General features: G+C 48.6%; 1 protein-coding gene across 3 annotated transcripts in view; it reads left to right on the top strand.

Annotated features, from left to right (window-relative positions):
• Nucleotides 1–24,176, top strand: part of fibcd1b (fibrinogen C domain containing 1b) — a 70,385-nt gene that overhangs the window by 33,932 nt on the left and 12,277 nt on the right. For 2 of the 3 annotated variants that reach the window (XM_049737372.2, XM_049737369.2), the window contains exons 2-6: nucleotides 8,596–8,679; nucleotides 10,553–11,032; nucleotides 12,886–13,045; nucleotides 14,800–14,936; nucleotides 20,530–20,626. In XM_049737372.2, coding sequence (XP_049593329.1) covers nucleotides 8,596–8,679; nucleotides 10,553–11,032; nucleotides 12,886–13,045; nucleotides 14,800–14,936; nucleotides 20,530–20,626 — 958 coding nt within the window. The remainder of the gene's footprint in view (nucleotides 1–8,595; nucleotides 8,680–10,552; nucleotides 11,033–12,885; nucleotides 13,046–14,799; nucleotides 14,937–20,529; nucleotides 20,627–24,176) is intronic. The other variant, XM_049737370.2, reaches the window with a different exon arrangement.

Raw genomic sequence — 24,176 nt, 5'->3', positions numbered from 1 at the left:
TTATGAAAAATCGATTTCCATTTCCACCGCTGTCCCACAAAGGACTCGTTTTTTAATGGTGTCTTGCAAGGTGGCGGAGGCGCACCTAATAAAGCGTTTGCCGTTTGTTGATTTGGAAGCCGAGCGTCCGCATCACGAGCACAAATCAAGGCTCGACGCCGCCGATCGCTGTATTTATGTACCCGCAACGCGATCATTCGCCGAGCTTAACAAAAGCCCAGACGTCCCCGACGCTCCAGGCGAGCATCAATCCGCCGAGTCGGCTCGCAAATTATGTGACACTCAAAACGCCTCTCCGCCAAAACGCTGAAATGGAAAGAGTCCGCATTAAAGCACTCGTCGAATGACAGGCGGTCGAATGCATTTGTCCGCCGCGCCACTTCTACCGTGTACCGTGTTTAGTTGTGGCAGTGGTAATAACGTGCTTGTCAGTCACATGGCTTGGAGAGAAGGCCGGCCGGCCGGCGACACCACAAACGCATCAAACTGAAAATAAATCACAATAGTTACGTCATTGCTTCAAGTCGCTTTTTTGTTTTGTGAAAAATCATCTTACAGAGGAAATCTTGAAATCCACCCATTGGCTGTTTCGCACAAAATAATATTTTGAAATTCCTAAAAAGCCGGGACACGTTCAGCCTTGTTAGCTTAGCTGGTTAAGACCTCACATAAAAAACGAATTATTACTAATTATAAAATTAGCAAACTAAAGCAACACATTATTACACTGCATACTTTTGAGCACATTGGTTTTTTTTTTGTTTTGTTTTTTTACTATGTGGATGACCGCATTGCGTAATTGCAATCGTTAATTCGAGTTTTTGGAACGGAGGTAAAAACACGACGCTAGCTAATGAGGGAATTAATTAGCCTTTCGGATCCAGCGAATCATGAAAGATCAGTGTAATCGAGCTACGGTCGTGTGGCTGGATCCGGATCTGGAGCGGAAAAAGAACACGGCTTTGTGTTTTTGCAGGACAATTGTGGCGGAATCAGGCGAGAGTACAGAGAAGAATACTTGGGCGGTGCGCCAGAGCATCTGTTGAGTGCGGACTTTGGCGTCCGCCCCGCTGTTTGCTGAATAGCGGCTCTTTTTGTCATCATCGGGAGTCCAACTGGCAGCGAAGCTTTGATTGAGCCGCCTTTTGCTCTTTAACGTTCTTTCCAGCCGCGGCACGATTGCTTCGCCTCTCGCTCCAAATGGAGCAATTTCCCACCGGCGAACGCCATCATCGCTTAACAGATAGCCAATCTCAATGAACTCGCTCATGATGAGTCTTTGAGGGGCTCTCGGCGTGATCGGCATCTAGCCAAAACGGAAAATGTAGGTACGTATAGCCCGGACATGTTCCGAAACTCATTTGCTAGCACCTTCGGGAGAAAAAGGAATAAATAAAACCCTGACCCCAGTTTTGAAACTTGCTCAAAAATTGAACAGGAAGTTGGCAATTTTTCCTTCTTTCATTTTGGGACAGGCCGACGATGGCATTGCCTCAAATGAACCCCGATTGTATTCGCGGCCTTGCTTCGATTGTCGTTGGCGTCGGCTGCGACCGTGAGCGAAGCGGTGAGTCGCTTCGGGGAGAGAGAGCTAGCAAATGAAACGGTGCGTGAAAAGACGACACAGGCGAGGTATTTATTGCCACCGTCTTATTAAATCGCAAAGACAAACGGGCTCGTGTCTCTCCGGCCGACATTTCCTCATCATCAAAAAATCAATCGTTGATGTTTGTGTGTCCTTATTTCAAGAGCACTCGCGGATGGAAGCTTTTTTACTAGCTCTGCCCCTTTCTCGCTAGCATTTCAATTGTTAGCAATTAGCTCTATGTTGTAGTACATTGTTGTCTGAAACGAAATTTCCCCGCCATGTTAAGCCAAGCACTCTTTTCTTTTTTTTTTTTCTTTCTCCATTTCATACAAAAACAACAGCTATATCATTCCAAATTTGCAGCAGATCATATTTTCGCTGGAAGTAAAAAAAAATCCTCCATCATTTGCTACGTGAGCAGAAGCGCTGCTGTTTTGCACCGCCGGGCTTGTTTTTCATTAGCGGCACTGGCAAACGTTTTTCGAGCATATCATTCCCGACGAGCGAAAGCTCCCGCCCCCTGGCCACGGCTGAAAACAAGTAACATATTTACTATTTCCCTTGTTTCCTCTAGTGAGACGTTGCACTGCTCTGCAATAGCAACGAAATTGGATATGGAAATAGCAGACGGGCGCAGGTCACTACTTTCTGCTGATGCCGCGCAACTCGGGCAGCGCGACGGGGTCCTCGGAGAAAACTGACGCGCCGACGCGGATAGCATCTCTGAGGCACGCAGACACGTGAAACCTGGCACAAATGCAAGCCCCCTCCGAGATGCAGAAAAAATGAAAAGCCACGCAGTCGCTCGGTGCGGTCGATAGGAAATCAGATATTTTCTTGCGCTCAAAGCTACTATGTACTCCAATCCTCCAGGGGGCAGCGTATTGACAGTGAGGACAGCTCTACTTTAGCGATTGTAGACTTTCATTGTAATGTTACGCACAGTTTGAACATTTGTCAAGCTTCTTGTGCCAATTATGAAACCACCATTAGCAAAAATGTTGAATTCTCTTTTTTTTTGTTTAGTTCAACATGGCGACTTGACCTTTCAATTTATGCGTATTCAAATTGATTTCCATCCAAAGTCACTCCAGCGACGCTACGTCAGCCGTTCTCCTTCTCCCCCAAAACCCTAAACGGGAATATTTGTCCGGCCGAGCTGTCAATCATCGACGTCCGGCGTCGGGAGTATTCTTTTTAAAAGCCCCTCTCAAAGCACATCCAGGCTCGCTCCGTCTCGAGCCATTTGTCTGCCGTCTGCAGTCAAATCTCCCTTACGCACGCCATGACTAATGCATGAAGATGTGATGAGGACGGGAATCGTCTGCCGAGAGTAGCGGGCGAGCCGCGTCGGATGTCCGCAATTACAGTATGCACACAAAGAATGTCAAGAGTACGTCACCCGGGCTGCTGACGGAAAGCGTAATTGCCGTGTAATCGGCGACAAATTGTTCCTTGGACTTGACGTCGCCCCTGTTTTAGGTGCTCCCCCTACCCTACCCTTTTCATTTGTTAAAATCACTCTTCCTACTTACTCGCTTGGGACTTTGAAAGGCGCCGATGGTTTGCTGGGCCTTCTATGATGTGTTAACATAAGAAATCAATCAGGCCCACACACCTCCCGCAGCCCTTCGGCTGCTATTGATTTATCACTTGCGTGCCCGAAATGAAGAGCGACTCTGGCGGCGTTGCCATGCCCGAGAGACAGACAGAGAGATGATGGTGCTAGGAGGCCTGGAGATCGAGGGGGAGGAGCAGGGGGAGAAACATGTTAGGTGAATTCTGCTATTTTGGTACATTTCCGGGTGGTCTTCAAAGGCTGAAAGTTTTTTTTTGCCCCTATAGCCAATTTCACTTAGCAACACTGAATTTGGTCAACTTGTCTACTTTTAATAGACCCACAAAAAAGCCAGAATTGTTTTGGGGGTCATTCCAGCCAATTCCAGGTGTCCTTCAACGGCCAGTATGTCCTTGAGATATTTTGAAATTTTGAACGTTCACTCATAGCAATATTAAATTTGGTAAACCTGTCCAGCACAAATGGACCCAACCCAAAAAAACACTCACGAATCCCAAATGACCCCAGATCTCACTCTGGATATTTATATCAAATCCATTTGCCTAGGGATGGCGCCTTTAATTTCCTATCATTTATGTGCATGTTGAGGCGCTGACAGCCCACTGCAGAAGAGGTCGGCGGTCACCCGATGCGGCGCCGGCGACGGCTTCCATTCCCCGTAGGCGCCTCGGTTAAACCCGGAGGCGACTTGGACAGCTGATCTCGCGTCATTTGCATCGTAATGAAGCCCACATTTGAACCCGGCGCCGCTGTCGTATTAATCACGCAAACTTTAAATAAAACTAATTTGAATAAAACGGGCCAGAGCACCAAAGACCCTCGTGAAATTGACGTTTATTATTATCCCTGCGACAAATCAACCGTCCACGCCCGGGTACTTGTTCGCATGTGCATCTCGTTTCTATTTTTGAAGGTTCTTGACGTCCTCTGGAAAGTTTGGAAAATTTTAGCATCAGCACAGCATTTGGTGGACGTATCTAGTTCAACAGGATGCTCTTAAAAAGTCTCAAGTGTTTGCGGTTTTAGTAAATGGGCCAATTTCAGGGCTTCTCGTTCCACACTTTGACTTTTTGCGCATGCAAATAGATTCCAATGCTAATATGAACTTTGGGCATTATTTCTCAAGACGGCTTCATTAAAAAGTGATTGCACTCACGCTCCGGTCGACAGATATCTGGCTATTAGCCGCCCAAAATCCAATGTTCCCTTCCGGGACAATTCAAGGATTCTTCGTCTTTGTCTTCTTTTTCTAATTATGCCCTCAATGATTTTTTGTCTCATCCATGACTGATCGGACGTCTATATCCAATTTACTTTTTACGTCTTATGAACGATTTGTTATGCGGGAGCCTGAGTCGAGATTCCGCGGAAAAACCTTTACAATGCGTTTTGTACTTTCGTAGTCTGTCGGCACGCGATCCGATAAAACGCCATGTTTATATAATTCCTCTGGTAGATTAGGAGTGCGTGTCGGTGGCCATATGTCGCTTAACAGAAGGGAACCCGGGTGGGGGGGGGGTACCTCGCAGCGGGGGTGGACGAGCCTGATTGAAGGGGTTAAAGAGAAGATTAAAGTGATAATGTACTGGAATAATCCCTACAGTACTTTAACCGTCTTCAAAAGCAGAGCCGGAAGGGTTACGTCAAGGGACGTCGCCACGGCAACAGATTACTCGGAATAATTATCCCGGCATATGCGTCCCGTCACAATTAGAGCCCGGGGGTCACGGGTCAAATCTCGCCCCCCTGGGGATTTCTGGCAGGGGTCACACGCGCACGTACAGTAACCGGACTGACTGACAGACACACTGATAAATTCCTCATGGAGTCGAGTTCACGCGGGCTCCCTGGGAGAAGCGGTGACAAGGTGCAAAGTGGTTTATCCTCTGAAATGTTTCACTCCGAGGCACTCCAGGGTCCCTCCGAGTCCCCATGAAGATGATAAATGGCTCCTTGGTCTAATGGCTTTTAAGTGGACCACATGAGTCTTCAGTCTGGTGTAGTGGTCCCGGGTCTTCATAGTTCAACAGGCGTCCACGAGTCTGAGGGAACCTGTGCCGATGAGCGTCGTTAGCGCTCTTGCAAAAATACCCCAAAATCAGTTGCTGCCATTTTCCTCGCCAGGACGATATTTGCGAATATTCCTCCTCAAACATTTACGCGCCTCGTAAATCTGCTGAGTACGGAGATTGTCACCCGCCACCTTGTCAGGGAGCCTGCTGGCACTCGGGGAAAAATAATTACATTCTCAGCGAGTCTTAATTGCTGCCTTGAAAGCTTCCCCTTCTCACACGCTAACAAAGCACCCTTTTATGCCCCCCCCTCCGCCCCCACCTCACTCTATTCCCCCGCCGAGCTCTGCCTGAGCGTCCTGTCCTGATTTAAGTGGCTTTATCTCCTTACTCCAGAACGTCGCGTCAGAAAAAAAACACTAAGTGGTTCCCGGTATGTGTTGCTTCTTTTAAAAGAACGTCCACGCCCGCTTTCCGCTCGCCGTCTTACCGGGCCGTCCGTCCGTCCGTCCACCTGAAGTGAGTTGCTTCGTTTTTTCGTCGTGACGAATGCAAGCGTCCAAAATGTCCCCTATTGACCTTTTAAACGTGAACCAATGTGTTGATTTGTAAACTCGATGAGAGTAGATGAGCATCGCGGCGGTGTTTATCTCACACCGTGGATTTGATATTTTGGAAAATGGACTTTTAGTACTATAATTACTTACTGGTGTGAAATGAAACCACGTAAATATTTATATCTGCCCCGCTTTCGTGTATGTGAGCAAGACTGACTTTTTCCACCTGATGTTCACATACCAGCGAACAAAAAATAGTCTAAATCTTCAGCTAGGATGTTTAAAAAAAAGAAAAAACTCGTCTGTGTGGTAGGAGGAACAACAACAAAAAAAAAGTTGTATTTTTTTCCATTTTTTTCCTGGGACCTGAGACGACCCACAATCTGATGTAGCGAGACTTCCCCTGGAGGCGGAGGAAACGGGGGCAAACATTGGGCACTTAGCACCCGATAGCGCTCAGGCAGCAAGGCCTCCAGTCACGCCATACGCACACATGCACACACACACACACACACACGGAATAAGAGTAAAAGAGCAGACAGCATATTTGTTGCGTGCCATCAGCATCAAAATTGGATCTCCTTGCCAACCAAGGTCACAACGTCAACAAGTCTTCACACCAAGTCAGGCGCACCAATACACACGCGCACACCCGCGCGAGAAGGCCACGTAGACAAAGACAAATAGCACAGCTTGCGCACACACACGCACAAACACGCAACTGCCTTCACGCCCCGAGCAGCAATCTGCAAGGTGGCTGCACTGCGACACGCACCCCCCCGCCTCCACTCGATGCTCCCATCCTCACACACACATGCACGCACGCACGCACGCACGCACACACTCGTCAGCCTTCTTAACATAACATTATGTACGAGCGCCGACACATGTGCAAATGTACACGCTAAAGCCACTCGGCTTCTCCCTGTCTGCCATCTTGTTTCTTGCCATTGTTTGGATGAAAGTTTAATTTCCCAGTCAGGACAAGTCAAGTTTATTTGTGTGGCCCGGCGTCGTATTTAATGTTTCAAACGAAGCCCAAAAAAAGCTTAAAAGTGAACTCTGTGACCCCCGCATACGATGAGTGAACCCTTTATAACAACTGTGTGTATGTGTGTGTGTGTGTGTGTGGCCGATTGCTTTGTAAGCTCCAAGGACAGGCAGTGGAGAGTCGAGTAGGTAATTTGTCTCATAAGATTGAGCTCATCTCCGGCATGCCTCCTCTTCCTCGGCCTTATTATTGCTGAAATTGCTTGGTTATTTTTTTCTTCCCATTATTTTGACGCGCATCCACTTACATGTCACTCATGCGATTAACATCATTTCGATTTCAACACGTTCCCAAAATTCACTCCTTGCAAGCTATTGTTAAATTTCCCCCCAAAAAAATCACCATTCAATCTACTTCCATTTCCACAAAATCAACAATTTCACCAGTACAATTTGCAGAAAAAAGAAATATCCCGTTATTCCTGATGATACATTCAAAACATCATTATACAAGTCCCATTTGATTGTACGCGGCGCCACTGCGTTAAGTGATTAGTCGGCCCGCTGGTTAACGTACGCAAAGCCTCCCCGGCCGTCTCGCACTCCATCAGCTCGAGCAACAGTGGGATTAAACGCACCTCGCTTACATCCACACACGCACAGTTCAAGGCCAAGGACGACGCATAAAAGAAACGGCGACATTTTGTTTTGGCTCGAAGGATTTCAGTGCTAGCATGCCACTTGTTCATTGAGAACGTACGCACGTACACGTTCGGTCACAGCTGTGCCTGAGTTTCAGCCTTTTCTTTTTTTTTTTTTTTTGTCCAGCGGGCTCCATGGCGTTTCAGTGAGGACGCGGCGAACATGACAATTTTTCCATTAGGTGTAAATCCTCTGCAAGGAGGGAATAAAAAGCACTGGCAATGTTAGCGTCACGGGCAGGGGTGCGGCGTTATTGCCACGATGCCCCACAAATTCGTCCAAATTTGATTTACGTGACAATCATTCCATAATGTAGCTCAGCTGACATCAGATAAATTGATCCTCGAGTAAATTGCCGATGCCTGCAAAAAGCCTTCGTTTCATTGTCAAAAAATTGTACCAGATGATTCCCCGCCGCCGCTGCCAGCTCGCATTAGCGGCCATCTTGCGTTTGCCGCCATCACCGCCGGCGTGTTCGAGACGCGCCGTCGCAGTCGTTTGTCAGCCCCCTTTGGCGCTCCAACCTATGAAGGCGGCATCGCTGTGAGCGAGGAACTTAAAGGCGAGGCTGTCGCTGTGTTATTTGTAAGTTGGAACTGAAAGGAGATAAAGCGGAAGGAGAAGAAGCGCAGAATTCTAATGGCCAGTCAAGGACGTCTCCGAAATACAAACTAAGCCAGGAGCTGCAGAAACGGTGACAGTGGGAGCGACGCTCGACAAAGTCGAGTATCAAACTCCACCGTCGGACTCGTTTGGTTTCATTTATCGCTTTGCTCTTTGTGTTAGCGCATACGTAAGCCACCTCATTAAGTCGGCCTTGTAAGTAAGCGGGATAAAGATCTTATGTACGTTCATTCAGAGTTTTGAAGTGAATCATTTCGTTGCAGGGCCAAAGACGCACGGCCCACTTTTCACAAATGATGCTTTTCATTGCACCGTTCCAGGTGCTTTCAAAGACGTCGTGCTGAAAGAAATCGTCGAGTACAATTCATTAACCTTTCTGGACCCCGTAGACTTCTCTAAAAACCGAGAGAAGAATCAGCAGCAATAAAACAAAGTTCCTATCTTCACTTAGCTAAAGAAGCTAACAAACGGCATTAACGAGGACATACGTTAACTTAGCGTCACAACAACGCACAACAAATGCTGTGTGTTTGTCCCGTGCAGACGTTCTGCGAGTGCGTGCCCGGCTCCTCGCAGCTCAAACATCGCTGGTCCGACGCGGAAAGCGCCCGGGAGACGCCGGCCAAGGTAAGGCCCGCCCTCCCCCGTCGCTACGGCTAGCTTCATTTTTGCAAAATCAATTCTGTTGATGAAGATCAAGGCAATGTGGACTTTCTAGCGATCGGCCCACTCCGACCCCCTCGTTGCATTCCCTATTAGTGGCCCCACGCTGATAAAGTCGAGAGGTTCATTTCCCCGAAAAAATTAATAGGCTGTTGGCGTTGCGTGGGCTTTCGACGGTTTTTAGTTGAAGGGCCCTTGGCTTCCCCCCCAGGCTCCGTCTGAAGGGTCAACGTAGAAAGTTGCTCGAGGGGATGGCCAGGCTTGTTGGCTATTAAATCATCTTGTTTTTTCCCCTGCACTTGTCACTTTGGCTAACTAAAACAGTTTTTGTAAATGAGCCAATTTTTTTTTGTTTTTTTTACAGCTCAGTGGCTTTTAAGGCACCTACTACCTGCTGATAAACGCAAAATTGGCTTAATTAACATCGAGCCTTTCAGCCTTCGCCAAGCTTAAAGTGCTTCTACTTTGTTCGTTCAAAGACCGTGATTGAGCGAGCGAGCGAGGCATAATAAAGTGTCATTTCAATACATGCATTATTTGAAATTGGGCCGACGCAGCTCTGCGGATCGTCTAAATGGGTCTTGCGCCCGTCCCCCTAGTGGCCGCTGTTTTTAAATTAGCTATCGTGACACCTCAGCTCCAAGTAGACTTAAAAGTACAACGTAGTCTTTCTGAATCACCCTCCGCTCGCCTTTCACCGGAGATGAAATTAGCGCAAAGCCTCGTGCGCTGGCATCTGCGTGAAAGCGGACGAGCTCTTGGTGCGTATGAGCGGCGGAGCGCGAGTCGCTGTATATCTTTTTCTGTTTTTAGCGTAACGGCCCAGCGAGCAGGCAATGAATGTTTACTGCGGCGCCGCTGTGCTGATGGCCCCCGTTGATGTCTCGGCGGGCCCGCCGGCAATAAAGCTCAGGCAAACTCTGCTAACGTCTGCAGCGGTGAGGACATTAGCAGCGGCGGATGCGAGATGCTCAAGTCGTGGCACGACAGCAGAGCTGCAGTTTGATAACCTCAATTTAGAATCAAATACATTTTTCTGATTTTTTTGGGCCAGGATTTCAAATCTGTCTTGACGATTAGAATTCCAATGTCTGGTTTTAAACGTGAAATCCCAAATAGTTGCGCTCCTTAGTGTTGGCTTTCGTTTTGAAACGTAGGGCTTCGCCTGGCGAATGCCGTGGGTGTCGGCGGACGAGAGTGCGGAATTGTTTGTTTTTTTGCTCGCACGGAAGTGACCTTGCATCATTTTTTCATGAGTATAATTTGTGTGGCTCATTTGTTAGCTTCCCGCACAAGCCAATTGATTTTCTGCACATTAAAGAAACCATAAAGCTCTCTCGTCATAAAGCATTTACCGTTAGCCGTCTATTAGCGCGCCGCCCTGCGCCCGGGCGGCTCATTTGCATATTAATAAGCCCGCCACCTCTCGCACGGACGCTTGCACATCCACAACATTAAACAAACACAGCACATTTCCGCTCCTCGTTCATCCTCCCAGCAATAATAAGAAATCATGCGCAGATTCATCGCCGCCGAGCTTGTAATCACGGCGAGCGCGGGGCCCCGACGCCTCCTCGTATCCGCTCCCGCCCATCTGACAGAAAATCGAGGCCAGTCGTGAAAGGCCAAAGAGGCGGCCATTTTACGGTCTGGTTAACAGCTTCCGAAAGACGTAAGCTTTTTCCTGTTTGGAGCTCGCCCAGCTTGTTGTTGTTGGCAGAAGACGTGGCTGTTTTTGGATGGATTTTGAATGAAAAATATTTTTCGAGATTCCTATCACAACACATCAACATTTCCCGTCCCTTGACATGTTTTTTTGTGTGTCCTCTCCCGGCAGCGGATGAGCTGCAGCTACCTGCTGTGCACCATCCTGCTCTTCGTGGCCGTCCTGCTGGCCGTGACGGTGACGGGCACCATCCTCTTCATGAACCACAACCAAGCGCCGCCCATGTCGGACGGCCTGCCGCACATCTCCACCAACCAGGACGAAGCCAACGCGCTGGTGACGGTGGAGCGCGGCGACGGCTCCCGCGTCAATATCTTCATCGACCCCAACTGCCCCGACTACAGCGGCAACTTCCTGCGGCTGGAGGGCGTGCAGACCTCGCTGTTGCACTCGCTCACCGACCACGACTCGGACCTCAAGTCGGTCAAGGGCCAGGACCGCGCGCTGCTCGTCAGCCTGGCCGAGGAGGTGGCCAAGCTGTCGGCGCACGCCGGGCAGCTCAAGATGGACTACGAGGCGCTGCGCCGGGGGCAGGGAAGCCTGGGCCAGGACCTCAACACGCTGCAGTCGGAGCAAGCGCGCCTCATACAGGTAGGAAGGAGGAGGAGCTTTGGCCTTCAAATTTGGATTTTATTCCGGCTCTCTGTTGCTATTTTTCACGCCTCGTCGTCCGCTAATGGCAATCGATCCGCACGGCCCAAACAAAAAGTCCCTGTCCCAATAGTGGGCGAGAGGCGACGGCGCCGCCGCATCATCCCAGACGATTGATGGCGTCTTTGGGGCGTGCGGGGCTCGCTTCCGCCGCTCCCGGCCGGCCGCGCGCGCGATCAATGGGCCACCTGCGGCCGGGATTGCCATGCGGACGGTGACGCACGGCCTCGCCAATGACTCGCTTGTGTGTTGTGAGGGGCCCCCTGCGGATCGCCCAGACGTTCGCCATCTCCAACAGCAAAGAAAAGGATCGCTCAGTCCCCCAAAAGTATCGGAACGGCAATGTCATGTATATTTTAGAACAGAACAGTAACAGGTTGTTTCAAATTAGGATTTCCTCGGAGGTGTTTCTTGATGCCAACGTGTTCTTCCGTGAGTCACATCGTGGGGTCGAAAGCAAACGTTTGCCTTGGCGTCACAGTGATGGCGGCCTTTGGGGCCCATCAAGTGCTCAGCAAACACAACACCAGAGTCCACTTTGACACGAATGGCAGCTTCTAAACTCGGCGGGACGTCGGTCGAATATTAACGGCGCCGGACCGAGTCGCGACGCGCGCCACTCTGGGCCCGGAGACGTTCATCGATCCTGACACGAGGTCCTTTGAGGCGACACGATGACAAAGAAAAGCTCGGCGCCGCGGCGCAATTAACTTTGAAAGCTCCACCAAATAACCGCGGATAATGATAATTGGATCATTGGCGGATAAACATCAAAGTCACGTTGGGGATTAAATGCCAGCCGCACAATTAAGCAAATGGGCAGCTGAGAAGATTCAGGACAAAAAGTGCTCGAGATACACTACTTGAGACACACAGTACTTTGCTGTACTCTCTGAATTGGACCCCCGTCCGTTTCTTACTGTTCATTTTCTCCAATACAAGACCTTGAAACACGCACTCGATTCTTGAATACTCGTGGCCGCCCTCACAGTACGGCGGACCCCGGTACCCCAAACATACGCTGCCATTTAGCGCTGATAACGAGCGTTTAATGACTTGATAATGACTGAATCTGCTGACTTACCCCGGCAGCCAGTGTGAAGGGTGTCTAACGAGAGCTAATCACATCAGCGTCCTAATTGATGAGCCGCCCCTCCGCACTCCATGATGAGCTTTTGCCTTGCTGTGGACGTGCCCGCATCAAGTAAGGGAGGGCTCAAGAAATGAGGGGGGGTATTATTCCAATACAGTTAACCACATTTGTCGCTAATAAGCAACAGTAATATTCGATGATAAAGAAGAGTATCGTTGTACGCTCGTTTTTCTTACGTTGCCAGTATTTGTGATGATATCCAAATTGTTTAAAGGCTTCAACGACCGCAGTACGAGTGCTAGTTTTGTAAGCCCGTCTGTGGTGTTCCCTATTATGTGTTAGCATTAAGCTAGCAGACCCCAGGGCCAAATTATGTACAACGGTACAAGGGGAAGCCAAACACCTGGCGGCGCAGGGCCGCCAGCCAACTGGGGCGCCGGGTCCAAACGACCCCCCTTCGTCAACAGTGGAGGGAGGGGGGGGGGCGGTATCCAGGGGCTGGGATGGCACATTCATCATTGGGCTTCCCGCAGGACTTTAGATGCCCTTTTTATGTCTTTGCTTGATGCAAGTCTGTTTATTGTTCTAGCTTAGCTTTTGGTTTTGATTCTCGGCAGTGTTTTTTTACTTTGATTCATTTTGTGTATTTATTCTATCACACCCGCGTCTTTATTTTTAAACCCCCTTTTTATTTCCTCAGCTGCTGTCAGACAGCCAGGTGAACATGGTGAAGGTGGTCAACTCTGTAAGCGACGCGCTCAACGCCATGCAGAAGGAAAACGTAGGCCTGAAAGCACGCACCAAAGCCGACCTGCAGAGGGCGCCGGCGAGGGGCACCCGCTTCAAAGGCTGCGCTAACGGTAAGGCGACCCGTTTTGTGCGTGCAAAAATTGACCTGGGTGGTTCCCAGCATGAAGTCCTTTGAGCCAGCAAATGGCGCAGCTTTTGACCGGAGAAGAAAATCGAGAAAGATTTTGCCGCAATTTCCGACCTTGTGTTAAAACTTTGCCTTTGACAGCCGCCTTGCTTTTTTCCTCCCCCGCGCTATTCTCCATTACAGAATGGTGTTCTGTGTGTCGTCAGCCCGACGTCGGGCACGACGGCCGACGTCGGGCTGACGGGCGCATCGTCAGCGCCACCGTGACCGCCGGCGCCGGGTCCTGTCAGGGAACGTCTCACAAAGCGTGCGCCTTCTCATTATTTTCGACAAAAAGCCTGCCGGCAGCAGGTGTCCTGTTGGCTCAGCTGTCTGTCAGGGCTCATAGGTCAACTTCCAAGCGCAGCGGCGGCAGCAGAACCTTCTCCCGCCCTCATCTGACAAGCAGCTCATGCATGTTTTATCAAGTCGCACAGCGCGGACGATATATCAAATGTAATATTTATCGGGATTGTGGAAATACACCGATCGCTTCTGTGATCAACTTTCACCAGTTTACTAAAAGGAACAAAATGTCCGCCGGAGTGGGTGCGAACACTGTCTGTCGCTCATTGCAAAGCTGCGTTTCACGGCTGAGCGTCGTCGTACAGACGAAATATTCCAAGATCGCTTCTGACAACTTTGATCACAGCCTAACAGCAACAATTTATTAGTCAAAGTGTTAATGATTTTGTTATGTTATGATGATTACGCTCTGTTTACCTCCCCAACGGGGGTTAGCTTTTTATTTTTTGTCGACAAAAACTGATGTGGTGATTCCGACAAAATTCAACACGACCTGATGCAGCGCCTCGGTTTCTGTTTTCAGTCTTCGCCCGGTGGGAATAAGACTTTTGTTTTTCTTCTGCGACATATTCAAAAATTGTCACAAAGGAAAAGAGCGTGAGTACAAATGGGCCAGATGGACGTCTTTGTTTTGTCGCTAATGACCAGAAGAGAAACGCTTGGCTAGCATTTGGGCGCTCTGATGAAGAACGTCGGCGCTCGTTAGCGGCTCGTGACAAGACGTGGAAAAAACAAAACCAACCTTCGGGAGCGCCGGGGATAAATCAACAGACGGCTTTGATGAATGGGTGGCGACTATTGATACATAATCTATGTATTCATCCATGAATCTTTATTTCCACTCTTTCGTCTCAGCTATATTTTGTATCTCCAAATCGTTCAGGCGGAGCGCCAGCCATCCGTCCTTCCTCCATCCATCCGCGTCACATTAATCCCTTTTTGTTCTTTTTTTTTTTCTTCCCTCTGTTCAAAATGCGGCCGGCGACGGATGCGATTGCTTGGGCGAGCCAGAGAAGTGTGTTTACATGAACTTGGCTCGGCGGGAAAAAAGACAAGCGAACATAAATCAAATGTGACCTTATTCACCCAGCGTGAACGACTTTGCGCCGCGTCAGCGTCTTTCTCGTCTCGCGGGGGGAAGAAGCCAAAGAAAGAAATGAAAGGAAATGGATGGCAAAACAAAAAAAGTTTGTTGACGACGCGAACGCTGCCTATCGACTATGAAACACCCTTTGAACGTTTATTACACATCAGGCCCATGAGTAGGGTGAATAACAGTGACTTAGTAGGATAGCTTGCTTGCTAGCTAGCTAGCTAGGTAGCTAGTTCGCTGGATGGATGGATGGAGAGATTTTTTTTTTCTTGCTCAAGTCTCTCTTTTCCTCTTTTCAGGCTCGCGTCCTCGCGATTGCAGCGACCTATACGCTAGCGGCCAGCGCGAGGACGGCATCTATTCGATATTCCCTATTCATCATCCCAGCGGCTTTCAGGTCTACTGCGACATGACCACGGACGGAGGCGGCTGGACGGTGAGTCTTTTTTACAGCTTGTCATTCTTAAAGCGTGGTTGTAACGGTAAAGAGCGTCGCCCGCCGCCGCTCGGAGGTGAACAAACATTGACGCGGTGGCGCTTTTTCAAGTTCTCTTTAGAAATGTCTTTTTAATGTGTTTCTCTGACGCACGCACCGGCAATGACACGATATCAAGTGAGGCGCGCTCCTCGGAGACGTTTATTTCTGTTTGTTCTGAAGGGCTGCGCACGTGTCGCTAATGGAGAGTCGACTCCTCGCGACATCTTTAAGTGTTTACTTTCACATTTTGGGAATCTTTCCAAAGTACAAATCAAGAACGGTGTTAATCTTTTTTTTTTCCTGGCTCTGAACTTTCTAGAAATAATTGCTTCCTTTCATGTCTGCCAACTAGTGCGTGAAAATGGCCGTGCGCTTAAAGGAATGCACCAAATTTACATTTTAAATAAAGTTAATTTCCGCTTTTATCCTCCGCTATTTTGAATATATTTGAAGGCCTTGGAGGAAGGAAGTTTTGTTTTTGGGAGGGGGCGGCGGATGCCAAATGTTTTTTAAAACGAAAATTGACTTACTCAAACTGTTGCTCAGCTTCATGTAGTGCTTTGACGCCATCTTGTTGCATCTGTTTGCCAAAATTTATTTTTCCTCTTTCTTTGCGGGAAGAGACATGCCGCACTTAGCCGAGGTCCGAAAGGTTAAGTCTGAGGAAGACAACCTTGACAAGACCTTTTCACTGCGTTCTTCTGGCTAGAGAACAAGAAGAAACGTGTTCATTTGCGTCTGTTAGTGGCAAGGCGGCAACTTTCCTGCCCTTTTCCTTCCAAAAATGTTCCCCTAAAAGATAATGACCGGTCCTAAAAAAGAAGAAAGATTCTTACACTCACCGGTACCAATACCAAGAACCGATATGAGTCCTTATGAATTTCACAATGACAGATTATTATACACAAAGACCTTTGCAGCCCCTCCCTAAAAATTTTGAAATGATTTTTTGGGTTCGGAAATGATAAAGCGTCTGTCTGACAAGCTCCCCACTTTGGTGTCTCCAAGTGATGATTTGAGGTTGTTTGTTTTTTTTCCCACCTCCCCTGCGGCGACAGGACACCCGCAGTGCAGTCGTCACTCGCGTGACATCGCATTTGCCAGACGGGCAAGGTCGCAGCCTCGCAATCATCAAATAAAGCGATACTATCAGAGTGACGGATTGCTCAGCGCAGCGTGACGGGTCGGCTCGGGTCGGGACGGCCCGCCAAAGCCTGCTCGTCAGTCACTTAAAAAAAAAACAACTAGCTCTGCGACACCTTTTGCAGGCGTAACCTTCTCTTTATCGGATTTGCGGTAGCTGATCCCGCCCGGTGTGTTGAGCTGATTGCCATCGCACTTGAGTCTCATTAACAGATCATCGCGGCGTCATCCGCAAAGCGGGCGCCGAGCCCAGGACGGGTTGAGTCGCTCGCTTTGCGGTCTGTCTCGCGTTCGGCTGAGCTTAAATAAGCAATGAAGCCATATGCCGCAGCCGCATTAGCATACCAGCCGTGACATGTTGGCGTCTTGAGGGATCTACGGGTTAGCTGGAGGGAGGTGGGAAGAAGAAGAAGACGACTGGAAGGCTTGGAAGGAGGGGGGGGTCGGGGGTTGAGGCGTTTGACTGGGATGAAAGGGAGACAGTTGGCAATGTGTGATGATGACAACCATAGAACAGGGAACGAAAATGATTGCGACGTCTAAAAGTGCAAGAATGGACTTTTTGAATCCAAATGTGCAAAAACTTTGTCGACAAAGGTGACGCCAACCGTCGAGCGGGACCTTTCAAATGCTTTGCGTTCCAACCTACAGAAGTAAAAGCTAAAACACTCGCAAATACTAAAAGATGCATCGGCCGTGCAAACCTTTTAAATGCGGGCAAATTTCTCCGATTGTGACTTGCGATAAAAGGTATACGGTGTAAAAATAAGCACGGCCTGCATTATTGACGGTGCGGCGTCATCAAACGCCGGAGGGGCTTTTATCACGAGTCGCCGACAAATCAACCATTCAGACAAATGTAAAAGTTTCATCTGCAATGTCGGATTCCGCCGTGTTTGTGTGCTTCGGAGCCCCGCCCTTCCCCCCCCCCCGTCCGCACTATGCCTCCCCTTTTCGGAGAGTTCTCCGACCAATGATCGGCTTCAATATTTCATGTTTGTTCGTTTGAAAGCAAATAGAAAGAAGAAATGGAATGCAGGGTCGCTCGCTTGCGGATGCACGCGTGTCCTATTCACGTTTTTGTAAGGCAGCAAACCTTCAAAACAGCTCCGTTCTCTCAAATGTTCATATCGTGTGGCTTCTCACTTATGCCTCTCAGGAAGAAGAAAATATTTCACCCCCCCAACCCCAAATCACCTCAGTATCATTTGTCTAATAAATGTATGCCCCCCCCAACATCTCCCCAACTCTGTTGCTAACCAGAACAGCAGCACCTACAGAGTCAGCAAAACATGGCCACTTACACCACCGTTAGTGTTCCACTCAACTCTGACGCTAAGATGTTGATCCCAATCAAATGTTGTTGCTAATCAAAACAGCAGCACGCAACCGAGTAACGTCAAGATGGTAATCGCTTTGTCGCAGACAGCCAGGAATAATCTTATCAGCCAAAAGCCAAGCAAGAAAGTGCCGGAGGATGATTGCCGCCACGTCGGTAGCGCATCTGTCGCTCTAATAGGATTAGGGAACGTTCACCGGCATATGTTGCGTTGGAAAAGTCGACTTTGGCTTTTCGCCATTGAATTTGGCCAATCATCATATTGCTCAGCAAAGCGTTAGCTAGCGCTTGCGTGTTTTGCGCTACGCTCATAACAATCGTCGTCGCTTCGCTGCTGCTCGCCTCGCCGACATCCTCCCGTGCCAGATTGTAAATCTCCTTCAAACAGCTTTTTTTTTTGCGGCAAACAGCTTATGTTGGTTCTGGCCCGGCGTTGCGTCGGGGCTGTCGGCGTATCCCATCTGCACGTGGCGCGCGGCGGCGGCGGCCTCCCCCGCCGCTGACAGAAATCCCGCTGAAGTGCTTAAGGCGGCTCGCTAAGTAGCCTTCATCTACTGCGGCGATTACAGCGAGGTTAACGCCGTGCATGCAAATCCGACCGCGGGCGCCAAGGCGTTGCGTCGGGCGCGAGCTTCCGCGGGATTGACGTTTGGGCAGCGGCCTTGGGGGAAAAGGAAAAAAAAAAAACAATGTCAGTTCATTGACTCGATTGTTGACATGACTTTAAAGTTTCTAGCGTAGCTTGACTTTGAGATTCATGTTTGAGATTCAAACGCATACAGCAAGCTCATGAATGAAGCCACTAGGGGGACTACAGGAACAGCCCTGACATATTGACTCAGTCATTAACACACTCGGCTAATTAATAGAGCAGCCCCCCCCCCCTCCTTAACAGTGGGTACCTTGCATTTAAGATAAAAGCCAACTTCTTCCCGGCCATCCCTCACGTTGTCAATGCGGTCTTTACAGAGGATCGAGGCGCCTTTGGCTCAGGATAAACCTTCTCAACACCTCGGGATTAGCGCCCGACGAGACTCGCCTCCGCGGCTACCAATTGGCATTTGCGACCGGAGCTAGTTCTGCTCGGCGGATCAAAAAGAAGTGCGGCTTGATAGAATTAACGGCGGCGGAGGGGATCGGGCTTCATAATGGGGGCGCGCTGTCTGGAACGGCTCATCGCGGCGGACGTCAAGATGTTGAATCGTGCGCGTCCACCGTTCAGCGCCACCTGCTCGATCCATTTTGCCGGATGAAGATTTCGGTTGATCCTGCGTTCAATTTACCGGCTGTATCGGAGGCGTTACGTTAGATTTTCTGCAAAGAAATTGTTGCGTATAAAATACAGTGAAAAGAGAGAACTAGCTGCCATTCTGATTTCGCTCTGCAAATTACTACACGCTGGCACTGAATAATCCAAACCTGAACCCATTATGACACTTTTTGGGGGAGCGAGACTTGGTCCCGAGTTACTGCCTTTGTGTAAATGTGGAGCAATTTAGCCGTCCTCCTTCCATCCACCCTTTTCTCAAGTTTCCAAGCAGATTGTCAGTGACCTCAAAGTGTCTCTGTTGACACTTTTCTTTCTGATGTCTGAGTAGGTCGCAAAGCAGACAAGACAGCAGGTGATTCCGAGGCGAAAATGGCTTGTTTAGACCTCGCCGAGCATGTAGAACAGCTCCAATCAAGAATTTAATAGCTAAGAGCTGCACAGAGGGAGAGATTGAACTGCAGAATGGAGACGGCGCAATATGAAAAGAGGTTGCCACTGTCCCAGATTCAGCCTTGATATATTTTTTTTTTTTTTATAACTCCGCAGGAGGTGAAGACAATTGATCTTTTCCATTCAAACTAGTCGGTTGCAATAAAAATACAATTTTCAAGCTTCAAGTGTTGCATTAACAGTCTGGTTATGAACGTCGATAGCCTTTAAAAAAAAAAAAAAAAAAACGATTTGGCAGCAAGCCTGCGCTTCTGCGCCGCCTTTACAATATCGGCGACGACCAAAGCAGACATTTTTCACCTCCGCTTTGACGCAACTTTGATCACCTGATGCCTCGCGGCTAAAGTGCGAGCACGCTGGGATTTCAGAAGCGGCTCGGTGGCAGGGGCTTGTTTTGATGTCTGCTACAAACATCGGAGCTCGGCGACACCCTCACCGATTGTGTTTTGGAAGGTGACAACGTGACGCTTTCTCAGCTGAGCCGCTCCAGATAAGGCCAACGTTTCGGCCCGGAGGAAATTATAGTATACGTGCCGAGCCGAGCCTGTCTGGCTGCCTGTCCGAGGAGAATAGAATTTAATTGGATGCTCAGTGAAATCAAGTCATGTTTATTTAGGAGTCTTAAAGGGTCAGAGTTCACCAAAAAAAAAAAAAAAAAAGCTGGTCTACACCCCCCTACTCTGATCTAAATCCGATGGACATCGGCGAAAGATGAGGAACAAAACGTTTCAATCGAGCCGCTTGCTCGGAAAGGAGAGCAATAATTGTCCTGTCGCGGGGACGGCCAGATTGCGACCCGCAAGGTCGACTTGTAATTAAAGTGGAGACGAGAACTGCCCGTTCGTTCGCTCGCTCGCCTAAGGATGGCACGGCGCGTATTGAAGAGAGGCCTGAGGCACTTGAACCCGCCCGCGGCGGCACCCGACAGCTCCACGCTTGACTCGGGCGTGCTTGGGCTGACCTCGCAAATGTATTGAGGTTTTTCTGGAGACATTTTTTTTCTTTTTACCTGTGATAAAATATAGTAGCTCAACAATTGGTGTGAGAAGTGGCGGTTGTGTAAAAGCTCGATGGAACTCAAGGTGCGAGATTACGTATCGCGGAGAGCAATTTTCCACTGTGAGCTTCACGTCAACGCAATTCACATTTAATTAGGTCCTCTTTTCATTTTTTAGACAGATTGTCTTTTTGCCAGGTATTTGCTGGCTTCATTTTTGCCGTCCTGCGCATCCGGCCAACACTGTAGCGCTTTGAAGGAGTCCTCACAGCGGCAGGATGAAAACGCTGGCTCGGTCTCATTTAGTAACCCCCCCGTCCCGCTTTGTCCTGTTTTGTCCCGTCCTGTGTAGGTGATCCAGCGCAGAGAAGACGGCTCGGTCAGTTTCTTCCGAGCCTGGGAGTCCTACCGTGAGGGATTTGGGAAAATCACCGGGGAACACTGGCTCGGTAAGTGTATTTTCCACTACTGCTTCCCATACTGGCCCTTAGTCTCCTTTTGGATAAAAGTGTCTTGCGTTGGTAGTTATCTTTTTGCCGTTATGTTTTGAAAGGGCAACAGCTTAGACTGCATTGCAGTTTAGAAATACCGGTACAATGGGCCCTTAGTCTCCATTTGGATAAAATGGGTCTCATGCTGATGGTGATTTTTACTGATGGCGCAAAAAAAAAGACAGAATCAAACAAATGGTACAGTAATGCAAAGTAAAAGTGGCTGCTGGGGCCCTTAGTCTCCTCCAGGAAAAAATAGTTTTAACGATGAGAAATCGATGAATAGATCATCATTTTTCTCTATTGGCATTATGATACTCGATTGTTTATATTTTCCTGCAGCGGTTCTTTGCCCTCTGTCTCCTATCACATCGAATTCAACTCATGCTGCTTTATTTAAATTTTTTGTTTCAGTGTTTGATACTCCGTAGTCTCCCTTTTCGACTGTTTCTCTAGCTGTCTTTAGTCACCTATTGAATAAGATGTATCTTGAGCTGAGAAATACATCCTGGATGCGATTTCAGCTTTGGTGTCAATATTGGTGTGCAAGTCTTGAATTTGCACTTAATCTCTTTTTGAAAAAGCCCTTCGGCGGATATTTGTCAAAACGGTCGCGGCAGCCTTCGGCAAATTGCCTAACCTTGTAACCCTCTGACGCCCCCGTCTCCGGGATGCAGTCGGCTTCATTCAAGCTGCGACTTTCTTCCAAGTTAGCCAGATGCCTTTCAGACAAGGTCGCCGCGGAGAGGGAGGGAGAAAAAAAAACAAACCCTTAAACGATACAGTAGAAACACTTTGGTGCCAATTGACTCGTAAAAAAAAAAGAAAGAAGGGGCAAAAAAAACACAGCCATCCCCACGCCCAAAGAAAGCTAATCTTTTGCTGAGATGTTGTTTCCTGAGGAAATTTGGCTTTGGCCTCAGCGTTTTAATGAGCTTTCACAGTTGGAAGCGTGTTGTTTGTGTTTTTTTGTGTCTTTGAAAGCCGCACATCACTTTGGAAGAGCAAATGGAGCCTGAAGAGAAAAAAGACGTTGGTCTCAGTGGCGCACACGCACACACGTGCGCGGTCAAGGTTCCCGGACGCTAAAGACGTCCTCTCTCATCTGCACTCTGTATAAAAAGCACTCTCTTGAACACTTTGGGAGCGCAATGTGCCCGCGGGGAGGCGGCCCCGTCGCAAAGCGGAGCGGACTGCATGTTTGCAATGGAGTGGAGGAGCCCGCCGAGATTTTGGGCAAATAGCCGCAAAGTAAAATAACAAGAATACGACTCGTTTGGATGGCCAGATGGTTGCGTAGATGACATTTCGCCCTAGGCCCTTAATCTCATCTTGGAGAAAAGTTGTCTCATGAAAAGAAATAGTCTGATGTGAGCAGGATAATGCTGTCCACGGTCTCCTCTGAGATGCCACGCTCCATTGTCTGCTTGCCCTTAGTCTCTCCTTGGATAAAAAGTGTCTCGTGCCTAGAAATGATTGAAGCTGACCCTTGTTGTCATCCATTGTTTAATTTTTGTGATCCTCCGCAAGTTTCCACTTGGTAGCAGCAGTCAGTTTTCATATTGCCCTTAGTCTCCTGTTGGATAACATTTGACCGATAGCAAGAAATAGTCTTCTCTGATGTCTTTTTTGTTAGCTTGTTGTTTTTGTGCATGTGAGGGGGGCTAAACGGTGCAGTTTGCGATTTCAAAGCACAAACAATGGGGGGGGGGGATGGAGAACGACGGCGGGATGTACGGCTTTCCCGCCAAGTGTACACACGCGGCGAAGGAGCCGGCAGACCAGACGCACTCGTCGCCTTTTGCGGCTCGCCCAGGGTGCGCTATTGTCTCGTCGCCGCCGTCATCGATTGCCCTCGGGGCAAACATGAAAAATGGATCGAGTCTGGGGGAGCGAGCGGGAGAGCGAACGTCATTGCGGCTGCCGCCTCAAGACGAATAAGCGTTGTTTGCAGACACGGCCTTCTTTTTTGTTCTACATATTGCACCGCTTCACAAATTGCCTTCTTTTTTTTTTTATGGCCGTGGGACGACTCCAGATGTAATAGCTCCAAAATGACGGCAACCAGATGAAAGATGTTGCTACGGATGGGCGACAACAGTCGTCTAACCCACCAATGGGAACGCACCGTAGAGGGTCGTGGACTTTTTGGGGCTTAATAATAAAGTACAACATGTAAAAGCACAAACAAAAGAGTTAGACGTTCACCCATCCTGGGTTCATGACCCCCGCAAGGCCACCGTACTTTAGACGCCGGTTGTCTTTGGACATGGCCGCCAACTCCGGCGTGATGTTTGCGTTCTTCTTCATCTTTTTCTTCCGATTCATCTCAAGCCTGACTTCTTCTTCTGACAAGAAGAAATGAGGACAAATGGCCGCACTGAACAAAAAATAGCTGACGCGTCAATGGAAAGCGCACGGAGGGGCGAGCAAAAGAGATTTTCTTTAAAACGCCGACATCAATACGGCAACCTTCAAGCGCATTCTGTCGCCACCGATTCCTCCGATAGTTGGGCGCTTCCCCAGAAGTTCAGGTGTTCGGATTGATAAATTCACCTAGTAAGCGTAAATCAAGAAAGCGTCCAACGAGGACCATTCCCACTAAAATCCATCGACGTTCTCCGGCCGTCCCGCTGTGAGCGGTAGCCCGCCGAGCCTTTGTGAGCGTCGTGTTTAAAGGCTGTCAGTCAGTCAGTCAGCATCTACTATTTTATTTTTAAGCCTATTGACCAAGCTTCGAAAGAGACATTGAGGACAACAAGTCTGAAAAATCGAACTCAACCAGGCGTGAGCTCGCTTGACAACTGCTTTCTCGTTTGTTTGGCTTGTGGGAGGGCTCGGATGTGATTGTTCCTTCTCACTCGCTGATGACAACTCATAGCTTGCACAATAGCAATCAGCAAACATGCTTAAAAAAAAAAAAAAATCCAGCCATCCATTTTCTGAACGGCTTTTCCACAAATTGCGGCCTACAATGTTGCATCAACACAGTTTAAAATCATTTACTTTAACATCCAGGATCCTGCATCGTACCTTTCTAGGGTCATCCTAGCTAGCGCTAAGCTGTTTTGTCTCTCAAGTTTGTTTGTAAACTCCATTTAGTTTGCTTTGACGCCTAATATTGGAGTTTTTGTTTTTTTCGAATAGCCAATTCGCTACTCGATTGGCGTCACAGCTCTACTTCATACTAACCCATTTCAATGACTTCTATTTCTCACACAAGGTGCAAAATAAGAAAAGCGCCAACACGCTAACAAGTAGGAAAAATAACAAAACATCAATTTCAAACCAATCAAAACAGGAAAGAACCAACTTAGAGAAAAACCTACACCTGACTCAAGAATGGATCGCAACAACTTTGTGTTAATACACGAAGCAGCCAGTCCAAAATAAATGCACAGAGCACGCTCGCTCGCTCGGCTGTAGCGACCGTAAACGACGCAATAAGTTGTATTAGCGGCCGTAATGCAGACAAATGCGCTTGATTGGAGGCGGGCAAATAAAACAC

Source organism: Syngnathus scovelli, chromosome 13 (genome assembly GCF_024217435.2).
Source record: "Syngnathus scovelli strain Florida chromosome 13, RoL_Ssco_1.2, whole genome shotgun sequence".
Taxonomy (NCBI): Eukaryota; Metazoa; Chordata; class Actinopteri; order Syngnathiformes; family Syngnathidae; genus Syngnathus; species Syngnathus scovelli.
Note: the sequence above shows the minus strand (reverse complement) of the source record. Positions and strands in the feature narration are given on the sequence as shown.